The 20,059-nt window shown below is 37.3% G+C and overlaps 1 protein-coding gene across 1 annotated transcript in view; it reads right to left on the bottom strand.

Annotated features, from left to right (window-relative positions):
* Positions 1 to 2,046: 2,046 nt before the first annotated feature.
* Positions 2,047 to 20,059, bottom strand: part of mipep (mitochondrial intermediate peptidase) — a 26,619-nt gene continuing 8,606 nt past the window's right edge. The window contains exons 7-16 of the mRNA XM_015403224.1: positions 19,625 to 19,713; positions 19,490 to 19,550; positions 19,302 to 19,354; positions 17,579 to 17,732; positions 17,391 to 17,468; positions 14,483 to 14,690; positions 13,799 to 13,908; positions 13,638 to 13,712; positions 10,613 to 10,729; positions 2,047 to 2,172 (exon numbers count right to left, since the gene is read on the bottom strand). Of these exons, the coding sequence (XP_015258710.1) occupies positions 2,047 to 2,172; positions 10,613 to 10,729; positions 13,638 to 13,712; positions 13,799 to 13,908; positions 14,483 to 14,690; positions 17,391 to 17,468; positions 17,579 to 17,732; positions 19,302 to 19,354; positions 19,490 to 19,550; positions 19,625 to 19,713 (1,071 nt within the window). The remainder of the gene's footprint in view (positions 2,173 to 10,612; positions 10,730 to 13,637; positions 13,713 to 13,798; positions 13,909 to 14,482; positions 14,691 to 17,390; positions 17,469 to 17,578; positions 17,733 to 19,301; positions 19,355 to 19,489; positions 19,551 to 19,624; positions 19,714 to 20,059) is intronic.

Raw genomic sequence — 20,059 nt, 5'->3', positions numbered from 1 at the left:
GGAACAGGATGTTGTCAGTTTTTAGGTGTGATAAGAAAACACTTTATGATCATATGTTGTAGCGAGGTGTTACCAGAACTGTCGCATTGGCTTTGAACTGTGCGCCTTGCAGGTTTTTTTTTTTTTTTTATAATAAGCAGATTTGTTATAATAAAGGAAATCCACAAATGTAGGTGTTTTTCTTTTTCTTTTGGTATTTAGAATAAGAATAAATAATGGCGGAGCTAATCGGATGTGAAGCAATGTTGATTTTATAGCAACAAGCAACTGCCTAAACCAGAGGTCTGAAACATGGGGCCCCAGAGCTGCAAGGGGCTCTTTAGGGACTCAACATCGGCTTTTCATCACTTTGGCTAAAACTGATGAAGAGATGGCTATTGTTTTGAGCAATTAATATACAAACAAAAGCATTTCATAGCATGTTCTCCCTTAATTATCATATTTTTCTCTTTTTTTAAAGTGATATTTGTGGCTCCAAACAAGTTTTATAAACAGGACTGAAGTAAGTGACCCTAAAGAAGATGATGAGATTGAGCATCAGCCAATTCCAAAACAAAGACGAGCCTCAGGACCAAGCAGTCAGCTAGCCCCAGGCCCAGAACAAGCCACTCAGCAGTAAAATATTATTAACATGTCCCACACTGATGTAGTTCATCTGAAGATTGGTTCATTCAACGTGTTGTCAGCCATGTAAAGTCAGCAGAGTGGAGAATACAGACAGTAAAACCTATAATCAGCAGTTTCCACCTATCCTTCTTTCCTTGCTTTGGTCTGCACAGTGAGAGAGAGCACACTTTATATTTAATACCACAGAGGAGGGCTAGCTTTGGCTCTGGGACAATAAAGCTCTTGTAAACAAAGATAAGAAACCCTGTGAGGTGTGTCTAACTTTTAAGTATATACCACAGAGGAACAGACTGTGTTAAACCACAACAGCTGTGAACACCTGAATAGACTGCAGCTGGATGAGCTGCCTCTATGCTTTCAAAGCAAGTTTCTTTCTTCTTTAATCAAGAGAAAAAAACAAGAAACCCAAAGAGTTTGTCCAGCACGTTTAAACAAATTCCCCAGCATACTGGTGAAGTAATTAGACACGCCTTATTTCACTCTTGCCACAAGGAGCTGGCATAATAAGCCATTAATTCCTGATAAGAAAGAATGCAGTGAAATCCTTTCAGTGAAATGCTGCAGAACCTTGTTTGTGCGTTTGATGTGTCTGAAGAAAAAAATCAATCCTTTACGTATGAAAAACATTTATACTTGCCTTCCACCATCAGCATCGGCTCTTTGGCTCCTCCATGGGCCAGCATCTCCCGTCGGTACCGCTCACCCATCTCCCTGAAAAAGATGAGGAGGGACAGGAGAAAAGGTTTTATAGAGTTTTATTCTCTCCCATGCCAGCAGCTGGAAAACTGAGCTGCAATGTTGGGTGAAACAAAAACAACCCTGAAAAGCAAATTTTAGAAAAGAAAACTTGAGATACATCAGAAGGACTGAATTCCAGAAATAATGCAGTGCTTTGTGTGTGTGCAGCTTCTTATGTTAGTTCTGGATGTGGGAATTTCAGCAGAAAGCTGCTGGTTCCAGTTTCATGTTCTTCAGCATCAGGATGAGACTTTAACTTGATCCAGAGGTGTAAAAAAGTAACTACTGCTTCAGAACTACATACCAAAACTGCGTTGGTATTTCATAAATAAATAAATACAGGGAATTTTTTCGATGTAATATGACAAAATGTCATTATTGTATTAATAATTCAACATATATTTCATATGAAAACGTTTTAAAAGATTAAATGCTGATGCTAAAATAATTTTTGCTGAATATTGATTTTTTCAGGGTCCATTTTTACGGTCATAAAAACCTTGTATTTTTATTTTTGGGATTGAACTGATGTAGACAATATTTCTATTTCAGAAACAAGGTGAAAAGAAAAAAATAAGTGTCAGAACATTACACTCTTTCTTACCCAAACTGATCCAATAATATCAATGAGCATCATTTAATGCTTATATGCGTTTTTAATCATTTAACTCAAGCATTAGCTCACCTGTTTAACGGATCCTGAACAAAGCACTGTTTCCACACCATGGAGGCCACGGCCCGAGACATGAGGTACGAGTAGTACTTGGCCCCGTAGCCAATCAGATGGCTGAATCTCAGCTGCCACGCCTGAAACAGAACAACCAAAATAAAAGATTAGATATTATCAACTGTAGCTACTGCTTTTTGGGGCTGCTTATGAACCTCATGAAGGGCCAATACGCTTATTACTGTAGCAAAAGTGAGTTCTTAACAATGGTTCATTTTAAGGGGAAGACATCGAGTTGACAAACATATCCGGTGCAAAAATATCCAATGTTTTATTTTTTTAACTCCTTTAACTCCATAAACTGACATATTTGGATGAGTTATTAGATGGACAACATCAGAAAAATAATAATCTGAATCCCCTGTGGGGAGATATAATCCTTCAGATGGAAATAATGGATGTGAACTTCATAATAGGAATAAATCCACCACGCATCATGCCCGTAAGGGAGCAATAAAACGGAGTACATTTGTGTTTGAAAACATTTAATCAGTGCCTGACTCATAACTGCTGGCAAACTCCATTTTTTTTAAAGCGATGAGCAATTGAGTTACCCTTAAAGAATATATAGTTGAAAAAATAACATTCAATGCAAAAAAACTGCGTGCAAGGCAAAAAATAAATCAATCTTTTATCATAAAGTCATAAAAAAAAATATACAAATTTGAATGAAAAAAATGAAAAAATATAAAAGTAAAAATGCTTCTTGTTTGTTTTCCCCGATACAAAACTCCAACACTTGTTAAGTTCACCGTTGTCTAAGTGACGTCTAATGTGAAATAGTCAACTTGCTTGACTGGGCTATAAATACAGCTAATCTTTAAAATGGGAAAGACGAGAACATTAAATGAGATTAAGTCATAAATGTGCTGATCTTTAGAAATGAGGAAATGCTGTGAGGAAATATGCATAAATGTCCCAAATAATCTAAACAGTAATCATTTTAAAAGTTTAAATAAATACACTGTTGGATGAAAAACTTAAAGATTAATTAATTTCATACATTTATACATTGCCAATAAATGTGAAAGGGGCTGTTCTGTAACGTCTGAGGTTGATTTATACAACAACACATCCTATTCTGCTCTAGTTTATTGCACTATTCAAAGTGGATTGATTTGAAAAGATAGAAATGCTAATTCTTCACACTGTGATTCACTTCATCATAGTGTTGTTCATATAATTGAAAATGAGTGTCTGGGATAGTATAATGGTAAATGAATGGATGTGCAGTATGCAATTATTTTATGCCGTTTAAGGAAATAAATAGATGTTATTTTATCATATTCAGCCTGGTCAGGGACTACAAGTTTGTGTTATAACCTGGTACTGTGCATCTCTCCTTTTTCTGTTTAAATAAAAAATAAATGAAAAGAGGGAAAACCCAAGCAAGGTAAAAAAGGGAAAATATGATATTAAAATTAGATTGTAAAGAGACGCTGATATAAAGGAGGAACTGCTGCAAAATATGACGCCACTGCCAATAAATAGTGACTGTAAAAAGAACAATTATTTAGTTTTGACAGCTTCCAGTATCGTTTTCTAACTCTTTAAATGAATAGAAGTTATTTTATAGGCTTCATGAAAGCAAATTTATAAAAAGGACAAAAATGGAAATCCCTAGAAGCCCCCCCTCTCCTCATTCCTTGCTCCTCCTGTGAACACCTGAAGCAGCCCCTCAGCGTATCTATAAAGGCAGAGTTTTTATGAGCTCTGCACTGTGGGGAAATTCAGCTGGCAACCATTCAAAGACCCGCCAACAAAGGTTCACTGCTGCAGTTAACACCATGCCATCAGACCTTTGTCATAAAAGTGGATCTTTCATCTGGATTTATATTCTAAGAGTGTTTATGCAGCTTACTGATGACTTCAGTGTGAGAGCAAAGAAGAAAAAAAAGATGACATTTTTGGCATCTCCTTAATCATATTCAGTTACTTTAACATAATTGTTTTATGTTCTAACCTCCTAACATGAAACAATAGCGTTAACGTAACTTAATATATTTTCAGTGAACTGATTTATTTTCTCTTGAGCATTTTGCTGCTAGTTTGTTTAATGGTGTGAAACATAAAAAAAAAAAAAAAAGATTTTGTTTCAAATCTAACTTTAGAAAAATCATTAAGTCAAAGTGAACGTATATATTTATATTATAATAATAATGGTAATTTAAAAAGAAGTTTCCAAACCTTTAATATAATATTAGGTGATAGTAGCTTGTTACATTTACTCACTTGAGTTTTACTTTATTGTACTTTTTATTTTTTCTTGCTTATATTTTCTTTTTGTTAATTATTGCTACTCTAACGTGACTTAAATGTGTGACTACTCCATCCATTGTGAGTCACTAAATAAACTTTGTTTGTTTTCTAAAGTGTTTAATGCGGTTTATGTCAAAATTATTTTTTTTTGTGCACAAATTTACTTAAACATACTGTGACATTTGGAGGTCAAGCTAAAATACAAAAAGCTATAACTCTATCATAAAGAGAAATTAATCAAAAAACTGTTTCTTCTGCCTATAATTGTTATTTTTCAGTCACATTATTCATTTTAATAGATAGTCTTTAAAATACCAGAAGTTTCATGTAACTGGTTGGTTTATTACAAGAGTTTAAATGTCAGATGTCCTGAGGAGGTACTCAGTACGTCATACTTTAGTAGCCTTTTTACCAAATACTTTGACTTTTACTTTAGTAATTTCTTGGATACTAGAGTAAAATTTTGGGTTACACTAACCACCTCTAAATATAATGAATAAGCTGCCAATGAAACCCTAAGCCAGTCTGCTGGTAAAAATAAGATTCCTATAATTTTCCTTTGCCTTTCACAAGGACAAATGGACTGTTTGGAAATGGTCCCGTTGTGAAAGGCTGGACAGTCAGGGTGGAAACTCTAGGTGTGCCATTCGCCACCTTTATTAAACACAACAGTGTTTTAAATTTAGTGAAAGAGCTAGGAGTGGTACATCTGTGAGGCAGACAACTACAGTTAGCCTGGCTTACTATCAGCTTGTTGTACCTGTGGAACTTTGAAACAGAATCAGAAAGGTAGGAAAAGTGCATACAGTAAAAAACATCTAAAATGAAGTTTAGTGGGTTGTGTTTAATTGTCGCTGAAGGGTGTGTATTAAATCTTAATCATCATTTTTTTTTAAATAAATAAATTACATCAGATTAGGGCTGGGTATTTTCGCCCAAGTCCTGAAACGATTGGATTTTGATTAATAAAGTTCTAAATTGATTAATTTCGATTCGATCTGTTTTTACAATAATGAAAGTGGTTCAACTGTGTTTTAAAATTACTCATGTATTTTATTTTTTACTGTCACATTAAACACAAAGTGCAAACTTGTAAATCAGACAGTTTCAACTTGAGATGTGCACAAAACTGTCTTATAAGTGCAAACTTGTTTGTGAAAAGTGAAAAAGTGAAGCCACAATCGGGCAAGCAGACGTGACATAGCGGGGACACAGCCGACATGCATGAGCTGCATTATCTTCACTGCACAAACCATATTTGCAGCTTTCTCTGTAACAACTACAGGGTGTTTGCTGGTCAGCCCCCATTTGTTAATGTGTCCAGTCAACTCATTGGCTATATTTGCAGCTGTTTGGCTTGAAGTAATCTTTCCTGCTCATTTGAATGTGAACGTCACGCATCTTAAACTAATCGATCTCATTCCCTAGACATCGATATCGCAAAAATATAAAGGAATCGATTCAAAATCGATTAAATCGATTTTTTGACCCAGCCCAACATCAGATTATTAGGTTTTAACACTGACCAATAAAAACTAGCAATTATAGGAAAGTAAGCACTTCAATGGATTCAACCTTGTTATCCTATATATAAAAGAGCTCCAACTCATCAGCACTAAAGCAAAAAAAGTTTTAACCATTACCAATTAATTAACGTCTGTTTGCATCGATGAATGTTTCCTTGTTTTGAGAATTAATCCATTTGTTGATAGTTACAATGTGAAACTAAAAACAGCACTCAGAGCGCAAATCTCCGCCAAGCAGCAAATGTTGCCCCATATTGTGACTTAAAATCTATAGCTAAAACTGGTTTATATTCTGGATCGTCACCAAATGTTTTACTCTCGGGGGGACAGACTCCTGCAAAAACAATAAATGACACATTAAAAAAGGGTATTTTAATCAATGACATGAGTTCAGGAGGACAGAAAAGTGATCAAGTAGTGATCCTCTGAGCCTCGCAAAAAAACAAAATAATAAGGGGCAGACAGAACAGGTAAGGGCAGCGTATCTCTCCCACCTTTTTAATTAATAAAATAAGTAAAACTTCAACAAACCTCCTAGATCTCTCTCTAAGAATCCCCTCTCACTGCCTCAGACACCATTTAAACTCTCCCACAGCCTTTATTTCTGAGTTTTCCTTTCCTTTAAACGCAGTTCTCATTATGTTTTTAATATAGTTCATTAAACTGTTCTGGTTTGAGATGCTGCACATACTCGCTAAGTGGGGCTTTGCTTTATAGCTGCTCCTGTGCTTTTATTAATACTAATTTTAACATTTCATAATCTGTCCAAGTCAAATATGGGAAATTGTATTAATTTATGTGGCACAGAGAGAGAACTGAAAAAGAAATCTGCAAAAATCTGCTCACCCTGCGCAGTAGAAGCCTCTCTATATGCAGCCAGTGTGACATGGAAAAAAAGTCGGAACGGAGAGTAAAAAGTCGTATGCAAACGGTGTGACCCGGCCTTAATAGTCAAAAATTGAAGCTATCATTAGTCACTGCTGCCATCCTAGGGGGGCCCTGCTTGTTCCAGCAAATAATGTTGAAGAAGCCTTTAAAAAATGTGTGCATCCAGATTATAATGTGAATGATCACCATATTGTTCCTTGGACTGAGGTAAACATTTGGTAAAAATGTCATTAAAATACTTTTTCCAAGTCATCCTGTATATGGACAGACACACACTCATAAACTCGACTACAAACATAAGCTCCTTGTCGGAGGTAATAAGGGATTTTAGCTGACTGCAGTGTTGGCCGCCCATATCTGCGAATACTTCAATAAAAAGTGTCCTCAGCTATGAGACAGCTGCTTTTAGAGTTTAAACTAAACTGTTGGCTGCTCCTCTCCAGCTGTGGTCCAACAGCTTTGAAGATTCATTTCCTCGGAACGATTCAGCAGCGGGGAAAATACTCTGCCTCTAAAGTGTCACGCTGACAGGACTCTTCTGGGCTGGGGGGACTTTAATAAGAGGAAAGTGCACTCTTGAGAGGAGTCACGGCTCATAACTTTGTAGCGAGGAAAAGTTTGCTGTGTAAAGCAGATATACAGCAGCTTGGATCACAGAGATTTTGAGGCCTGTGAAAGCTCTCGGACATCCAATAAATGTGAAAATGGAAAAAGCAAAGTGCTTTGAAAAACTTCATATCCATTGAACTTTTTCTACCATCTTTAAATTCCAGAAATAAACTTCAATTTATATTGAACCACAGATCAACACAGGAGAGCATTCAGGTCCCTCTGGGTCTATACTTTTCTGAAAAACCTTTTTCTCTTATTTACTCCAACCCAATACGACCGAATGAACGTCACGTCAAGTGGTTTTCAAGTAGATTTAGCTCCGGACTTTGGAGCATTTTCACATTTTAATTTCAGCTTAGATTTAATGCTTGTGTCCTTTTCCCGCTGGGAGATAAAACTCTGGACTGTCTCAAATGTTCTGCGGCTTTCAACAGGTTTTATTCCACAATTTAGCTCCATCTTTCCCTAAACCCGAACCAAGATAACTGTCCACTCTGAAGAAAAAACTGAGGGGTTTTCAGGGTGATACACAGTGTTAGCATTCTGCCATTTTACATTAAGCACCGCCCCCGGACCCAACAAAAAAAAAAACCTATATGTAGGTCCTAAGGCCTCAATGTGTTTAGAAAAGCCTCAGTAAATGTCTTGTAGACAGATTTTCCCAGCCGAGAAGGAGGACAATACAGGCAGCTATGACTCCTCTCTGTGCTCTATTCTCTTGGTTAGGGAATGGACACATCTTGGTAGCGTTTATATTGATGTCACAGTCTTACACATTTTCTGACAAAACTCCTTTCTGATGTGTAAAGCAAAGGTTACAGTTTAATACCCCAACTCAGCTTTAAAGGTATAGAGGAAAATCTTTAATTTCTGGGTGGATCATCTAAATAAGTTGTCCTCCTAATTGTCAATCATTGTGGTTATATGTTTACATAAGGTAAACATATAACCTTAAGATGGCCCAGTTAGCCATCTTTTTCTGCGCATGTGCACTTTCAGGCATATATGTGCGGTGAGCTACGGTTTCAGACAGTCATTGAAGCTCACCTTTCTCACAGCGGTTCCTTGAAAATGGCCGAGGCCCTTTAGGTAAAAAGGTGAAAAGAAAGGCCTCAGAAGAGGCAGATATATCCCAGAATACTTTGCGCAGAGAGCTCTCCTCCGAAGTATTATGGGATTTGCTGTCACAGCACCGACGACAGCGCCATCTAATAACAAAGACGGAGCAGGCACCGCGCGGTGGAGCTACCTGACAAACGGGGAGCAGAAAGCAGTGATCATCTGTCCGAACAGTCAGCTTACTGAGTTCACTATAAAGTCCACTTTATAGTCCCTGATTGAGGGACCCTGATTGGGCCTATGCATGCTCTTGCAAGTGTTTAATAGGTGTTCCCTCTTAGAAGCAGGTACAGGGTTGTGCATGTGCATCTTTTTTAAAGTGGAGAGGGCGTGTCTTTAAAAAATTTCGTGAAAATCCTCCACAAAAATTTTAAGCTCCACTGCCACAGCTGACCATTGCTTGTGTGTCGTCTAAGATATTCATTGCAAATTATATGTTGTTTATAACAGGGTTGCAACTAACGATCATTTTGATAATCGATTGATCTGTCATTACTTTTTCGATTAATAATCGGATAGCGAAAGGTTCCTTAAAGAAGATTTTTTTTTACAGACTTAAACCAGGTGAAACTAAAACTTTTCGACTTTGAGTTCGTGATAGAGCATACTGAAAGGAAGAAAAGTAAATTTTTTAAATCTTAAAAGAAATTTTTTTTCCTCCAAATTTTGGTATAGTTACTTCTCTAGGTGGGTTGCTATGTCAGGAAAATGATTGTTTTAGCATCTTTATACTCCAATAAACGATAAATCGATTACTGAATCATAATTAAATCATTTAATCTGGGTTTTATGCAGAGGTATTGGATTTTATTTTGAAAATAAAAATGTAAAATATTATTTTCTTTCTCTTTCTTTCTCTCGTTGATCGAGCTCACAAATTACCAGTAAAATACAAATGTTTGCGGTTTCATGAAAAGAAGCAAAAAAGCTCTAGGTTATGAAAGCTTTTGCAAAGAAATATGTTGAAAAAATACTGAATAAAACTGGGAAAAGAGAAACACTCCACTGCTGCTTACTTAGATTCGTGTTTTAAAGACTGTGTGACCAACGTTTCCTTATAACTGCTGACAGCTGCAGAAGAGCTGTTTACTATCATTTCCAAGTGTGTTTGAAGATCCTTTAAGCACCCATCACACCATCCCTCCAAATGGTTTTTAGACTCCTAGACTGCTCTTTTGTTTTTAATCCCTTTGCTTAAAATGGGATGATTAACATCAACATTTCTAAGGGATCGCATGCGGGTGACGCGTCAGCAAGAGATCCTCCTGATCCTCACTTTCAAAAGGAGACCAAATAACTGTCGGCTTTTCACTTCTTGTATGGGAGATAAAAGACACGCTGCGCTCCTTCCACGCTCAACTTGTGTTTTCTTCATCACCAGGTTTCTACAATTGTTAAAAAGAAGATGCAAGACATGAGCTGTTGTGTAATTATCCTTTTGTTTTTAAATAAAAGAGGATCAGCCTTAAAAGGAGGACTTTTAACTGTCTGCCACAAAACATCCATCTTAAAAGCGAACATGTGGTCTGTGTAACTTGAAGCCACTTTGCCTTCAGCTGAGGGTGAGATGCTGCAACATGCATCACAATCCATCCCTGCAATAATGTTCTTATATTAGTTTAGGCTAAAAACTAACCAGCAGTCAAAAGTTATGACTTGAGATGGACAAACAAGCAGGAGGGCTCTGAGGAAAACCACAGGAACAGATGCTGCCATTATGAGAGAATATTCAACTTTTCTGCAATGTTTCCATCTGAGGGCACGCCACATAATTAAAGCTCCAGGGACATTCTGTATGAAGAACTTTGTGAGCTGAACTATTACTTTATTTTATTCTATTTTGCCTCCTGGCTTCATCTTTTTCACCTAAAGCTGTGGAGCGCTCATAGAAAGACTGAGTATTCTCTGTTATGTCAGCAGAGCTTTAAACAACACTTTAATCCTTTAACTACCTTTGTTTCTGACCAAAACATATAAAAACTAGTCAGAAAGCACAGAGGGAGACATTAAAAGGAAAAAGATTGGGCGCTCCAGTCAAATAACTGACTCCCTTTCAAGACAATGATGAAAAGTCACAGACGATATGAGGAAAGGTTTAAAGATGAGCGGGATGTACCGTGTTGGGTATGTAAGGCAAGCCATAGAACTTCTCCTGCATCTCCTTAAGGATTTCTGTTGTGGAACGGTTATGCGGTTGGCTGTGGTAGATCTGGTCCAAGGCTGCATAGAAAATCTGACAGAAAAAGAGAGAGAGAAAAAAAACAGACAACAAAAAACAGAACCAGACATGTTAAGCAGGGGAAAAAAGAACCCTTTAATAAGTCAAGGACAAGCTTAGCTGTGGGTTCAAAAACACAAAGTGAAAATGATGAAAGCGGCACCGTCGGGGCTCTCTCACACACAGGAATGTAAATTACCACTAGAGCACACTCACATTGCATTCTAGGCTTATATGAAAAGGTGAACCTACTAGAATTATAACCTTTGAATCCATCAAACTATTCTAACAATTCTGAAACGTATCCTAAAATCAACCAAAGGGTTTAGCTCACTCCAGTGCAGTCAAAATAAGTATAGATAGTCCATTTACTAGAATTAAAATGAAAGTTTAAAAGCGGGCATACACTAAGAGTTTTTGCCATTCTCTGGCCGTTTCTCCAGTCGTGCAAGAATTTCTTGGATCGGGCTGAGTTTCAGCTTTGTTGTGCGTCCTGCGTCGTGTAGTAGGTAACGAGGGCCGATTAGCCTCTCATGACCACTTCAAAAATTTCTGAAATTCAGTTGGAGAGGTGTTTGTTAGCGAATCCTGCTGTTGAAGCAGAGATAGAAGGGTCTAGAGGCCAATTTACCTGAGCATCTCACAATGCGCATGTGAAAACAAGGTTCTTCTTCTTCCAGATTGACGTGTTTGGCATCTCTCGCCGCAACGTTTGAGGTATGGTTTTTGCTTGTACCATGTGAGCAGTTCAATTGCATCAGAGCATCGGGCAGTACAGTGTAAGAACATAAATTGTGAGCTATGAACATTTAAACCCTGCAATTTCATTGTACAGTTTGAGCTGTAGCTGAGTATGATTAAAAATATTGTACAGTGTATGTCCGGTTTAAGTTAGCAATACTCCCTGTAATCTAAGTGACTGTTTTAAGACAACAACAACACAGCATGCTAAATAGGAGGCTAATCCAAAACTATGTCTAACGAATCGAATCTCGAGTTATTAGTCGTTTTATAAAGTTTAAACCAAACATTTAAGTTGAAAAAGAAAATAATTTTTTGCCACATTCTTGATCCTAGTGTTGTAGTCAAGACCACACAAACCTGGACCAAGGAGTACCGAAACCTCATCTGTTCTTGACCTTGTCACTATTTCCTCTACATTGAAATATATGTTTCAATCTGATTCATCAACAGGTCATATCAAAACAGTAGACATACTAGCATTAGCTATTCAGTCATCAGCCCCTAATGAAAGCTTCGTCAGCTGTAGCAAGGAGTGAGCTTAGTGACAAGCTGCATGTTTGAACAAATGAATAATATAACTAAATATTTTAGTTTATTTCAGACTATTATAGCAGTTTTCTGAACATATTTAAGTGAACACTAGTTAAGCAAGACACACTCTTTAATAGCGTCAAAAAGGTAAAACTGGTTAAAAATGGCGACAAATTTTAGAGCCCAATATAATCTGGAAAGCAGCTAAAGCTTCTCTAAGCTAAGGGGACAAATTATTTCATACATTTCATTTAAAAATCATGAAAGTCTTAAAAGAAATTTGAGAAAAAAATCTGAATTTCTTAATCAAAGAAAAGGAACTGTGATTAGAGGTATCAGAACTGGAGGACACTGTGTTATTCTCAGACATAATCAGAAGAAAAATCGTCAATTTTAAAATAACTTGAAAAGAGTGGAACAATCTATATTCCAAGAAACAATATGGGAGAAGTAGATAGGGAAGACTTTGTAAGATAAGGCCCGAATAAAAATTATTTATTTAAAATAAACCCCATTTCCTTTCACAAGTAATAAGATTAAGGAAACCAATTACAAATGTACTCTTAAATCCTATCTAACAGCAATAAAAATGCATAAAATATCAAAGGAAATATCGCTACTTTGTCAAAGATTTTAAAAAGTGGACGGAAATTCTTGCATATGTTTTAGAATTGTGATCTTTTAAAAAGTCATTTGAGCTTGATTGATGCTTTTACCCAACCAGTTTTGGATACAAAACTCAAAAATATGCAGTGGTTTATAATTACTTAATGGCACACAAAATACATAGCTGAACTACAAGAAAATATAGGTAAAGATTTTGATAACTTATTTTGGAAAAAAATGCATTTTATGTTGGGAGAATAAGTCAACTCCAACTTTGACGTTTTTCTTGGATCAACTAGCTTTCCTTTTACCTCTGGAAAAGCTAACCTGGGAGAATATAATCATGCTTATTGTTGTAATGATCTCTGACTGCCCTTACTTGACGGGATGGAGAGTTTCTAAATTTGCATATTAAAAGTGGAATTCTTCATGCTATAATCTCCTATATTATGTTCAAGTTGCTGCCTGTTGCATTTATTTATGACTCCTACTGTGTACTTCTATGGGGAGACAGGAGTGTACATGGATATGCATGGATTGGTTTGAATGCATGTTTGTTTTTGTTTTAGGAGGGAGGGAGGTTTGCACCGAGGGATACCTGTAAGCTTTGAGATCTACTCTTAGTTTGTATGATATTGTATTTTCCTTTGCGGGAAAAAAAAAAAAGGTGTTATTTAGGAGATCTATAGTCAGAAAATGCTTCATTTCATTTTGGTTTTGGGAGCCTACGTGAAGAAAATTAAACATGCAGTTGAATAAATTCATGCTGAGAAGTCTGTTTTGTCTGTTTTTCGTTACACTAATGGGAACAAAACAAGCAACATGGTTACATTTATACATTTATTTTAATTCAGAAACTTATTTGAACTAGGTATTGATGGAAAATTCAACTTTACTAACAACAAAATGAACCTGATAAAAGTAACAGTTTACTGGATTACCTTACCTTACCCTAATCTGAAGAAACAAATCATACATCGGCCTAAAGAAGGACAGAAGTATTGAATCTCCACTTCCTGCTAAGATTTCCAGTGGTTTTTACCTGCAGCTGGGTGTCTGCCGCTCCGCACACCTTCTTGGACTCACAGAGACGAGTGACCATGCTTTCAGGCAGAGGCTGACGAAACACAGACGGAGCAAAACTGTTAGCAAGCAAGTCTTTAAAAGAATTGGGCTGTTGGTTCTGTGTTGTTATGGTCATACCTGTCCGGTTTCATAATGACGGGCAAACTGGCTGATGACTCTGTAGTCTGTGGCGAAGTACTCCATGAGGATGGAGGGGACTTCAGCAAAATCAGTCGCACACCTGGTCCCTTAAACAGCAAAAAAAAAAGGAAAATATTAAATTATAAAAAAAGGGGAGGAAAGTGTCACATTAGGTTATAAATGAATCTAATTTTATGAGGACTTTAAATTTCAGAAACATGCTGGAACATGTTTGAATAAAGCAACCGCTATCAGCTAATACTGTTACTCAGCCATGCTCTCTTTAATTACTTGACATTTTTCAGCATCATCAGACACTAGGAATGGTGTAGAGCGTCATAACCTTCCCTCAGGGCTTACACTTGATCGGATATAGTTTCCATTTCAAATTCGCCGCGGTGTAAAAAAAAACCCTCCAGGTCGGTGTCAAACAATGTAATTCTAGCTTGTGACATTTGGGACTACACACAGTCATGGCTTACAGACAGGGAGCTCATAAAGCTCATAAAATGTCATCGGGGATCACCTTCTGCTCTGTTGGATTGTTATTACTTCACTAAATCCTGTCTCACGTTCCAAAGTTGACTTTAACTCAAATAAGCCTTTTAAGCTTTGAATGGTTACAGTTGTTTTTTTTCCCCGATTTGCTCAGAGCGATGTGTGCGTCTGCGCTCTCTGCACCTGTCACGTGTTGGTAGCGAGTCCTGCCTAGCATGGAGTGCATGGCATGGCCCATTTCATGGAAGAGGTTCTCCATCATGCCTGGAGTGAGCAGAGTGGGGGCGCTTTTCGTAGGGTGGGGGAGACTCAGCATCAGAACCACAACTGGCAGCTGGTACTGGTCCGTTTCCTGGCACCAGCGTCCACCCCGGATGGTAAAGTGACAGTCCTGCAAAGACAAACATATACAGTATTATTCCTTAAATCTGAATATTATAGAAAAGCTAATTTATTTCAGTGACTTGGTTAACTAAGTCTGTGTGTAATTGGTCCATATAGTTTCTGAGATGTTCAAACCTTCAATTTTCTTAATTATATGATTTCCTGTCTCCCAGGAGGTTCAGATTCAAGTCAATCCAGATTTCCAGCTTGATTGCTGGTTTCTAACTTTAAAAAAATCCTCCTTTGGTAAATAAAGAAAAAAAATCATTACTTTAGTCTTGTTTTAATTCAGCCTCTTCCAATGAGGATTCAAACCAGTCCAGTTCTCTACCAGAGAGGCCAACCCAGTTCTTCAAGCACACTATTAAAATGGAGTGGTCACAGTGACAAACACTGTACTAAGGCCCAATGAAACCATCACTATAATCCTTCCACAGTCTGCATTTCCACAGACTTCACTGAGCACCTTGACAAGGTCAGTCTCTGTACTGAAATGAGCACAGAAGGCTGACTGGAAGAAGCTGAAGCACTTGGTTATTGTTAGGATGTTTAACCCCTGAAAGAGAGCTTTACTAATCTTGCTGATGAAGGGGAGGTTTGAGATGGGCCTGTAGTTCTGCAGTAGCAGCTTTCCCAAGTTAATCTTTTTCAACATCAGTTTCATAAATGCTGACAAAAAGGGATGTGTTTATTATTTAAGATAAATCAGATGCTGTGACAGGCAGAGCTTTTCTAAAGAATGCTGTGGGTAAAACATCAAGACAGCAAGAAGAAGAGCTTATGGTGTAGGATTTATTCTAAGTATTTGTAGTTTAATTTTGTAAAACTGGGAAATTTTGCCAAGTTCAGTTTAAGTTGGAGACAACTTTAGACTGGGATTGATATGGATTGATTTACAGACTACTATCTGTGCCCTGGTAGAGTGGGGTTCATATATTACAGTTTACAGCAGAGTTTGTTAGCCTGTCAACCGTGGCAAATAAGAAAAGATGTAATGTTTTCAGCTGAGTCTCTCTATGTAGTGGTTACAGTAAACCTGGAACCAGGTTTTCACCATCTATCCTCAGCTTTTTGACATTCCCTTTTCACTTACAACTAGTAAAGCACTCTCCATGCTGAGTTTTTCTTCCCAGAAGCAACCTTTACTTTATTAGGAGCAACCAAATTAACAATGTCCGAGATTTCAGAATGAAAGTTATCAACCAGCTCATCTACAGAGTTAGATGGCAAAGTGGAAGTTGAGGATTAAATCTGGACAAAGGTTTTAGTAGGACCATCAATAAAGATGTGTTTCCTAATTATTTATCTTTGGCTAACTGCCTCATTTAAAATTATGCTTTCAAAACTAAACGTTATGCTGGGAATACAACTATATGGAGCAGGGCTGTAACTACCACTGTTTGTATTTATCTAGTTATTAAATTCTGATATATAAATAAAAATACATTTCAGTGAAACTGAATTTAGGACGATGATCTTCCCGCAAAACTGTGAGCTGTTTAATATTTGAAGTGCCAAAAGTAGCAAAACTTTTTAATAAAACAGTGCTCAAGGGTTTAGGCATGTGTGCTGCGTCGTCGTCAGTACCCATTGTCGCTATGGTAACTGCTACGCATCAGCTACCGATGCCGTTAGAGAGTCCGTCTTTTATTGGAAGAGGAGCAAATGGAGCTACAAACGTAGGTGTAGAGCAGTGTAAGTTTTAGAGTAGTTTAAGTTGGGCTGATCCCAGACCAGGGAAACTAGCTTCACTTCATGTTAACATGTGTTGAAATGCATATTTTTATTTTTACCAGTTTAGTTTTTGACTGTGTTGATATTCTTCACTAAAGCGAACACAGGATTGGTAAGAAATCACCAAGTTAAACAGAGTTCAAATTGGGGCCAAGTGGCAAGAGGAGCAGTGAGGAGAAATAGAGGAAGAGCAGCTACTAGAAAAGGAAGATAGAGCGGCAAACATTTCTAAGTTTAAAAAAAACAGATGTTTAATGCAGGATAATGGAAATATTGTGTTAGATTATAATAGAAATATGTTTAAAAGCTTTAATTAACCAGAGTAAACATATTAGGCACCATCATCAATATAATAATGTCATAGGGCTCGGGTGCCTTTTTTCAAATACTGAAGTACATAATAAGCAACTCATTTCAATTATCCTGGAAAGTCTCTTGTGACACAATACCTTTAGATAGAAGTTTCAAAAGAAAGATGACATAAAAATCAAGTTTACAATGTCTGAAATGTTTGGCATGGGAGAACAGGAAGAGAAAAATGCACTGCCTAGCCTATTCAAAAGTCAGAATGATGTGACTTATCCTCCTTAAGACTCTGAAAATGTCCAGATTTAAATGGTGGAAATAAAATGGCTCTGGGAGCACACCACCCCTACCCGCTTAGAAGTTCTAACCCTTGACATAAGTATTTTTTGGACCTTGCATACGGCCCTGATATGGACATGTTTAACTAAATAAAGGTCTAAGAAAACATTCATCTTTTTACATTTGAAAAATCCGTAACAAAAAAAGCTTAAAAACAAAATGAATTTTGAAGATTGGTAACAAATATGTGCATTTATGTAACCCATTGAGATCCACTTTGGACCTGAGATGGATGCAGGCAATGACCAAAACAAATGCTAATCTCATTATTTGAGGGGATATCTTACAAAGAGAAACGTTAGTGATCATTTATACTAAATTTACTTACCTGGTGAGGCTTATCTCGTCGTTGGAAAAAGTCACAGTAGATGTATCCCAACAACCCTTCAGTTTCATGCACCACAGCCTAGACACAAACACCCCCAAACAGACAGACTCTCAGCTGTAAGCAAGAAAAAAGATCTCTACACAAAAGGTGGGATTTAAAACACAATCAGCACGGGGGATTTCAATCACCAGTTTGCGGACGTCTTCACTCCACACTTCTCCAGCGCCTGGATGTTCCGACATGAGGGAGACACCATACAGCTGGGAGAAAAGGTTGTTCAAGCCCTCCATGCAAGCACCAAGAGAGAAGTACGGGCTGTACAGGCTTGGCTCAATGTTGTACCTGGAAAGAGAAAAGAGGAAGTCTGAATAATGAAAAAAATACATCTATAATTGAAAAAAACTTTCCCAAATGTAAAACGATTTTATCTTCTCTATATTTTTCCTGTCCCATGACATTCGGGGTTCAGGTCAACCTCTCATATGTGTACATTTGTAAAACAAACACTTTTACAGTTTTTGTAATATACATAAGTATGTTATGATTATTTTTTCATTATGTTAGAATTTCCTATTCATAATTACATAGAAGTAGGTCTCTCATTTATGGAAGCAGACATCTTTGTTCTACGACAGCGCTGAGCCAAAAAAAACAAAAAAAACTGTGGCTGTAGGAATGGCCATGACATCCGAACGAGACTGCAGCGATATAGGGATATATAAAACCAACATCCTACACTTGACTAATAAAATACCTTTTATTAACGTATCTAGGTAAAGATGGGTGATGTGGATGTTAAAGAAGCCCTTTTTTACCATGACGGCCTGGTTCATGTTGCTGAAGTCTGACCATTAGCTGTCGCTAAAAAAATTACACACTGTAGCTTTAAAGGTTTGAGAAGCCTATAGCCTCAATACGCTACCCTCTGAAAACCGATCCGTGACGAGCTTGGATCAGTTAACCGTGCCAAGCTCGGTTCCTTACAACCATTTACACAAAACGCTAGGATCGTTCCTCGTCTCGACGCTCTACAGTACTACTGCTCTCTAGAGGGAAACAAGCAAATCAACATGGCAGCGCCCATAACATTTAAAAAATTTGGGAACAGTCAGGCGAAGAAGGCAGCCTTTGGTGGGTTTACTTGACAGAGTCGGCTTTTGGGAAGAGGATACGACAAATGATTGTCTAATCAGGGCTTACAGATGCAGGAAACAGGTGTTGATGTTCATCAAATTGCTAAGCAGAATCATCCAGTTTAGCGCAGTTTGGTTGCGTCAGGCATGGTCCGGTTCAATTGTGCATACCATTTACTCTTAACAGTTAACTCGTTTACCATGCTCGTAAATAGGGCTTATGCTTTATTTTGTGAAAAACGCTGTTTGATCTTAGCATGACTTCCGGTTTTTGTTCAACTTTAAATTACAGTAGTACACCAGAATAAATATTGAGAAAAAAAAAAAAATAGGACTGGTTTTGTTAGATATCAAACCATTTTCTTTCATCCTTTGACAAAGTCAAAAAAACAAACAAATATAAACCTAAAATCCTTTATCTGTAGCTGCTAGGAACTGGACGAGACCAACCTTTCACCTTTTTTGTTTTAGAGTGAAAAAATGCTACTCATTTTAACAGACATTAATTCTAAACTTACACATAGGATACAACAGTATCTTATGATACATTAAAAAAAGAAATTTTGTTCAAGTTTCCTAAAGTAGGATATGTAGACGGCAGCGCAGTGGATCCCATGCTTCTCCCATATCCCCCTTTGTAACGAGCGACACCTGAGGCACAGTTTGGGTGCGCTAACCAAGAGAATGGAAATATGACCGCCGAATGTCATCACAAAAATACAGCTCAACCTGATTTCTATCAAATGACAAGGGCAGGAAAACAAGTTAAGGTTTCCACCTTTCAGCACGCAGGACACCGCTGAGGAACGGATGATCCCAGGGCATCAGCTCCTGTGGGAAAGCAGGAGTTAGACACTGTAACTGAAGCTTGAAATAAAGAACAATAATGAAAGCATCAGAGTAACACCATTTGCTGTAGAAACAGAATATAGAACTTTTTGCAATGAGAAAAAAAAAAACACCCACAGCATTACGAGGGTTGAGCTTCTTCTTCATTTCTCTCATCATCTGAAAATCCTTTGCTGTTCTGGAAGATAAAAAGATAAAAGTAACAAGTTATGAGCTAACTGTCTGCAGGCGTTAATTCCTGGCTGTACGCACCTCTTTCTGCACAGGGTCAATAAGGGCCAGAGCCTATCCCAGCATGCATTTGGCTGAAGGCAGGGGAACACCCTGGACAGGCTGCCAGGCTAACAATCATTCCTGTGGGTAATTTAGAGCACTCTGGTCCACCTAACGTGCATATTTTTGGACCGTTTGAGTCATTCACCTCACACAGAATACACTTAAAATAGGGAACACAAAAAGCCAGAGGCTTTTGAGGATAATTAAATATATTTGCCTGGGCTTTCAATACATGAATGTTCTTGAAAAGTTATAACTTATCAAGGCAGATATTAAATCAGATCCAAAATTGTTTATAAAGAACTTTAAACACATAGAAACTAAAGAGCTGCAAAAAAAAAAAAATCATTAAATATATATAATTCCATTCATTAAAAGGGATTTTAAGGAACAAAATAAAAAAAGTATAAC

This window comes from Cyprinodon variegatus, unplaced genomic scaffold (genome assembly GCF_000732505.1).
Source record: "Cyprinodon variegatus isolate N-32 unplaced genomic scaffold, C_variegatus-1.0 Scaffold1469, whole genome shotgun sequence".
Taxonomy (NCBI): Eukaryota; Metazoa; Chordata; class Actinopteri; order Cyprinodontiformes; family Cyprinodontidae; genus Cyprinodon; species Cyprinodon variegatus.
The sequence above is the reverse complement of the archived record's forward strand: the minus strand, read 5'-3'. Positions and strand labels throughout refer to the sequence as shown.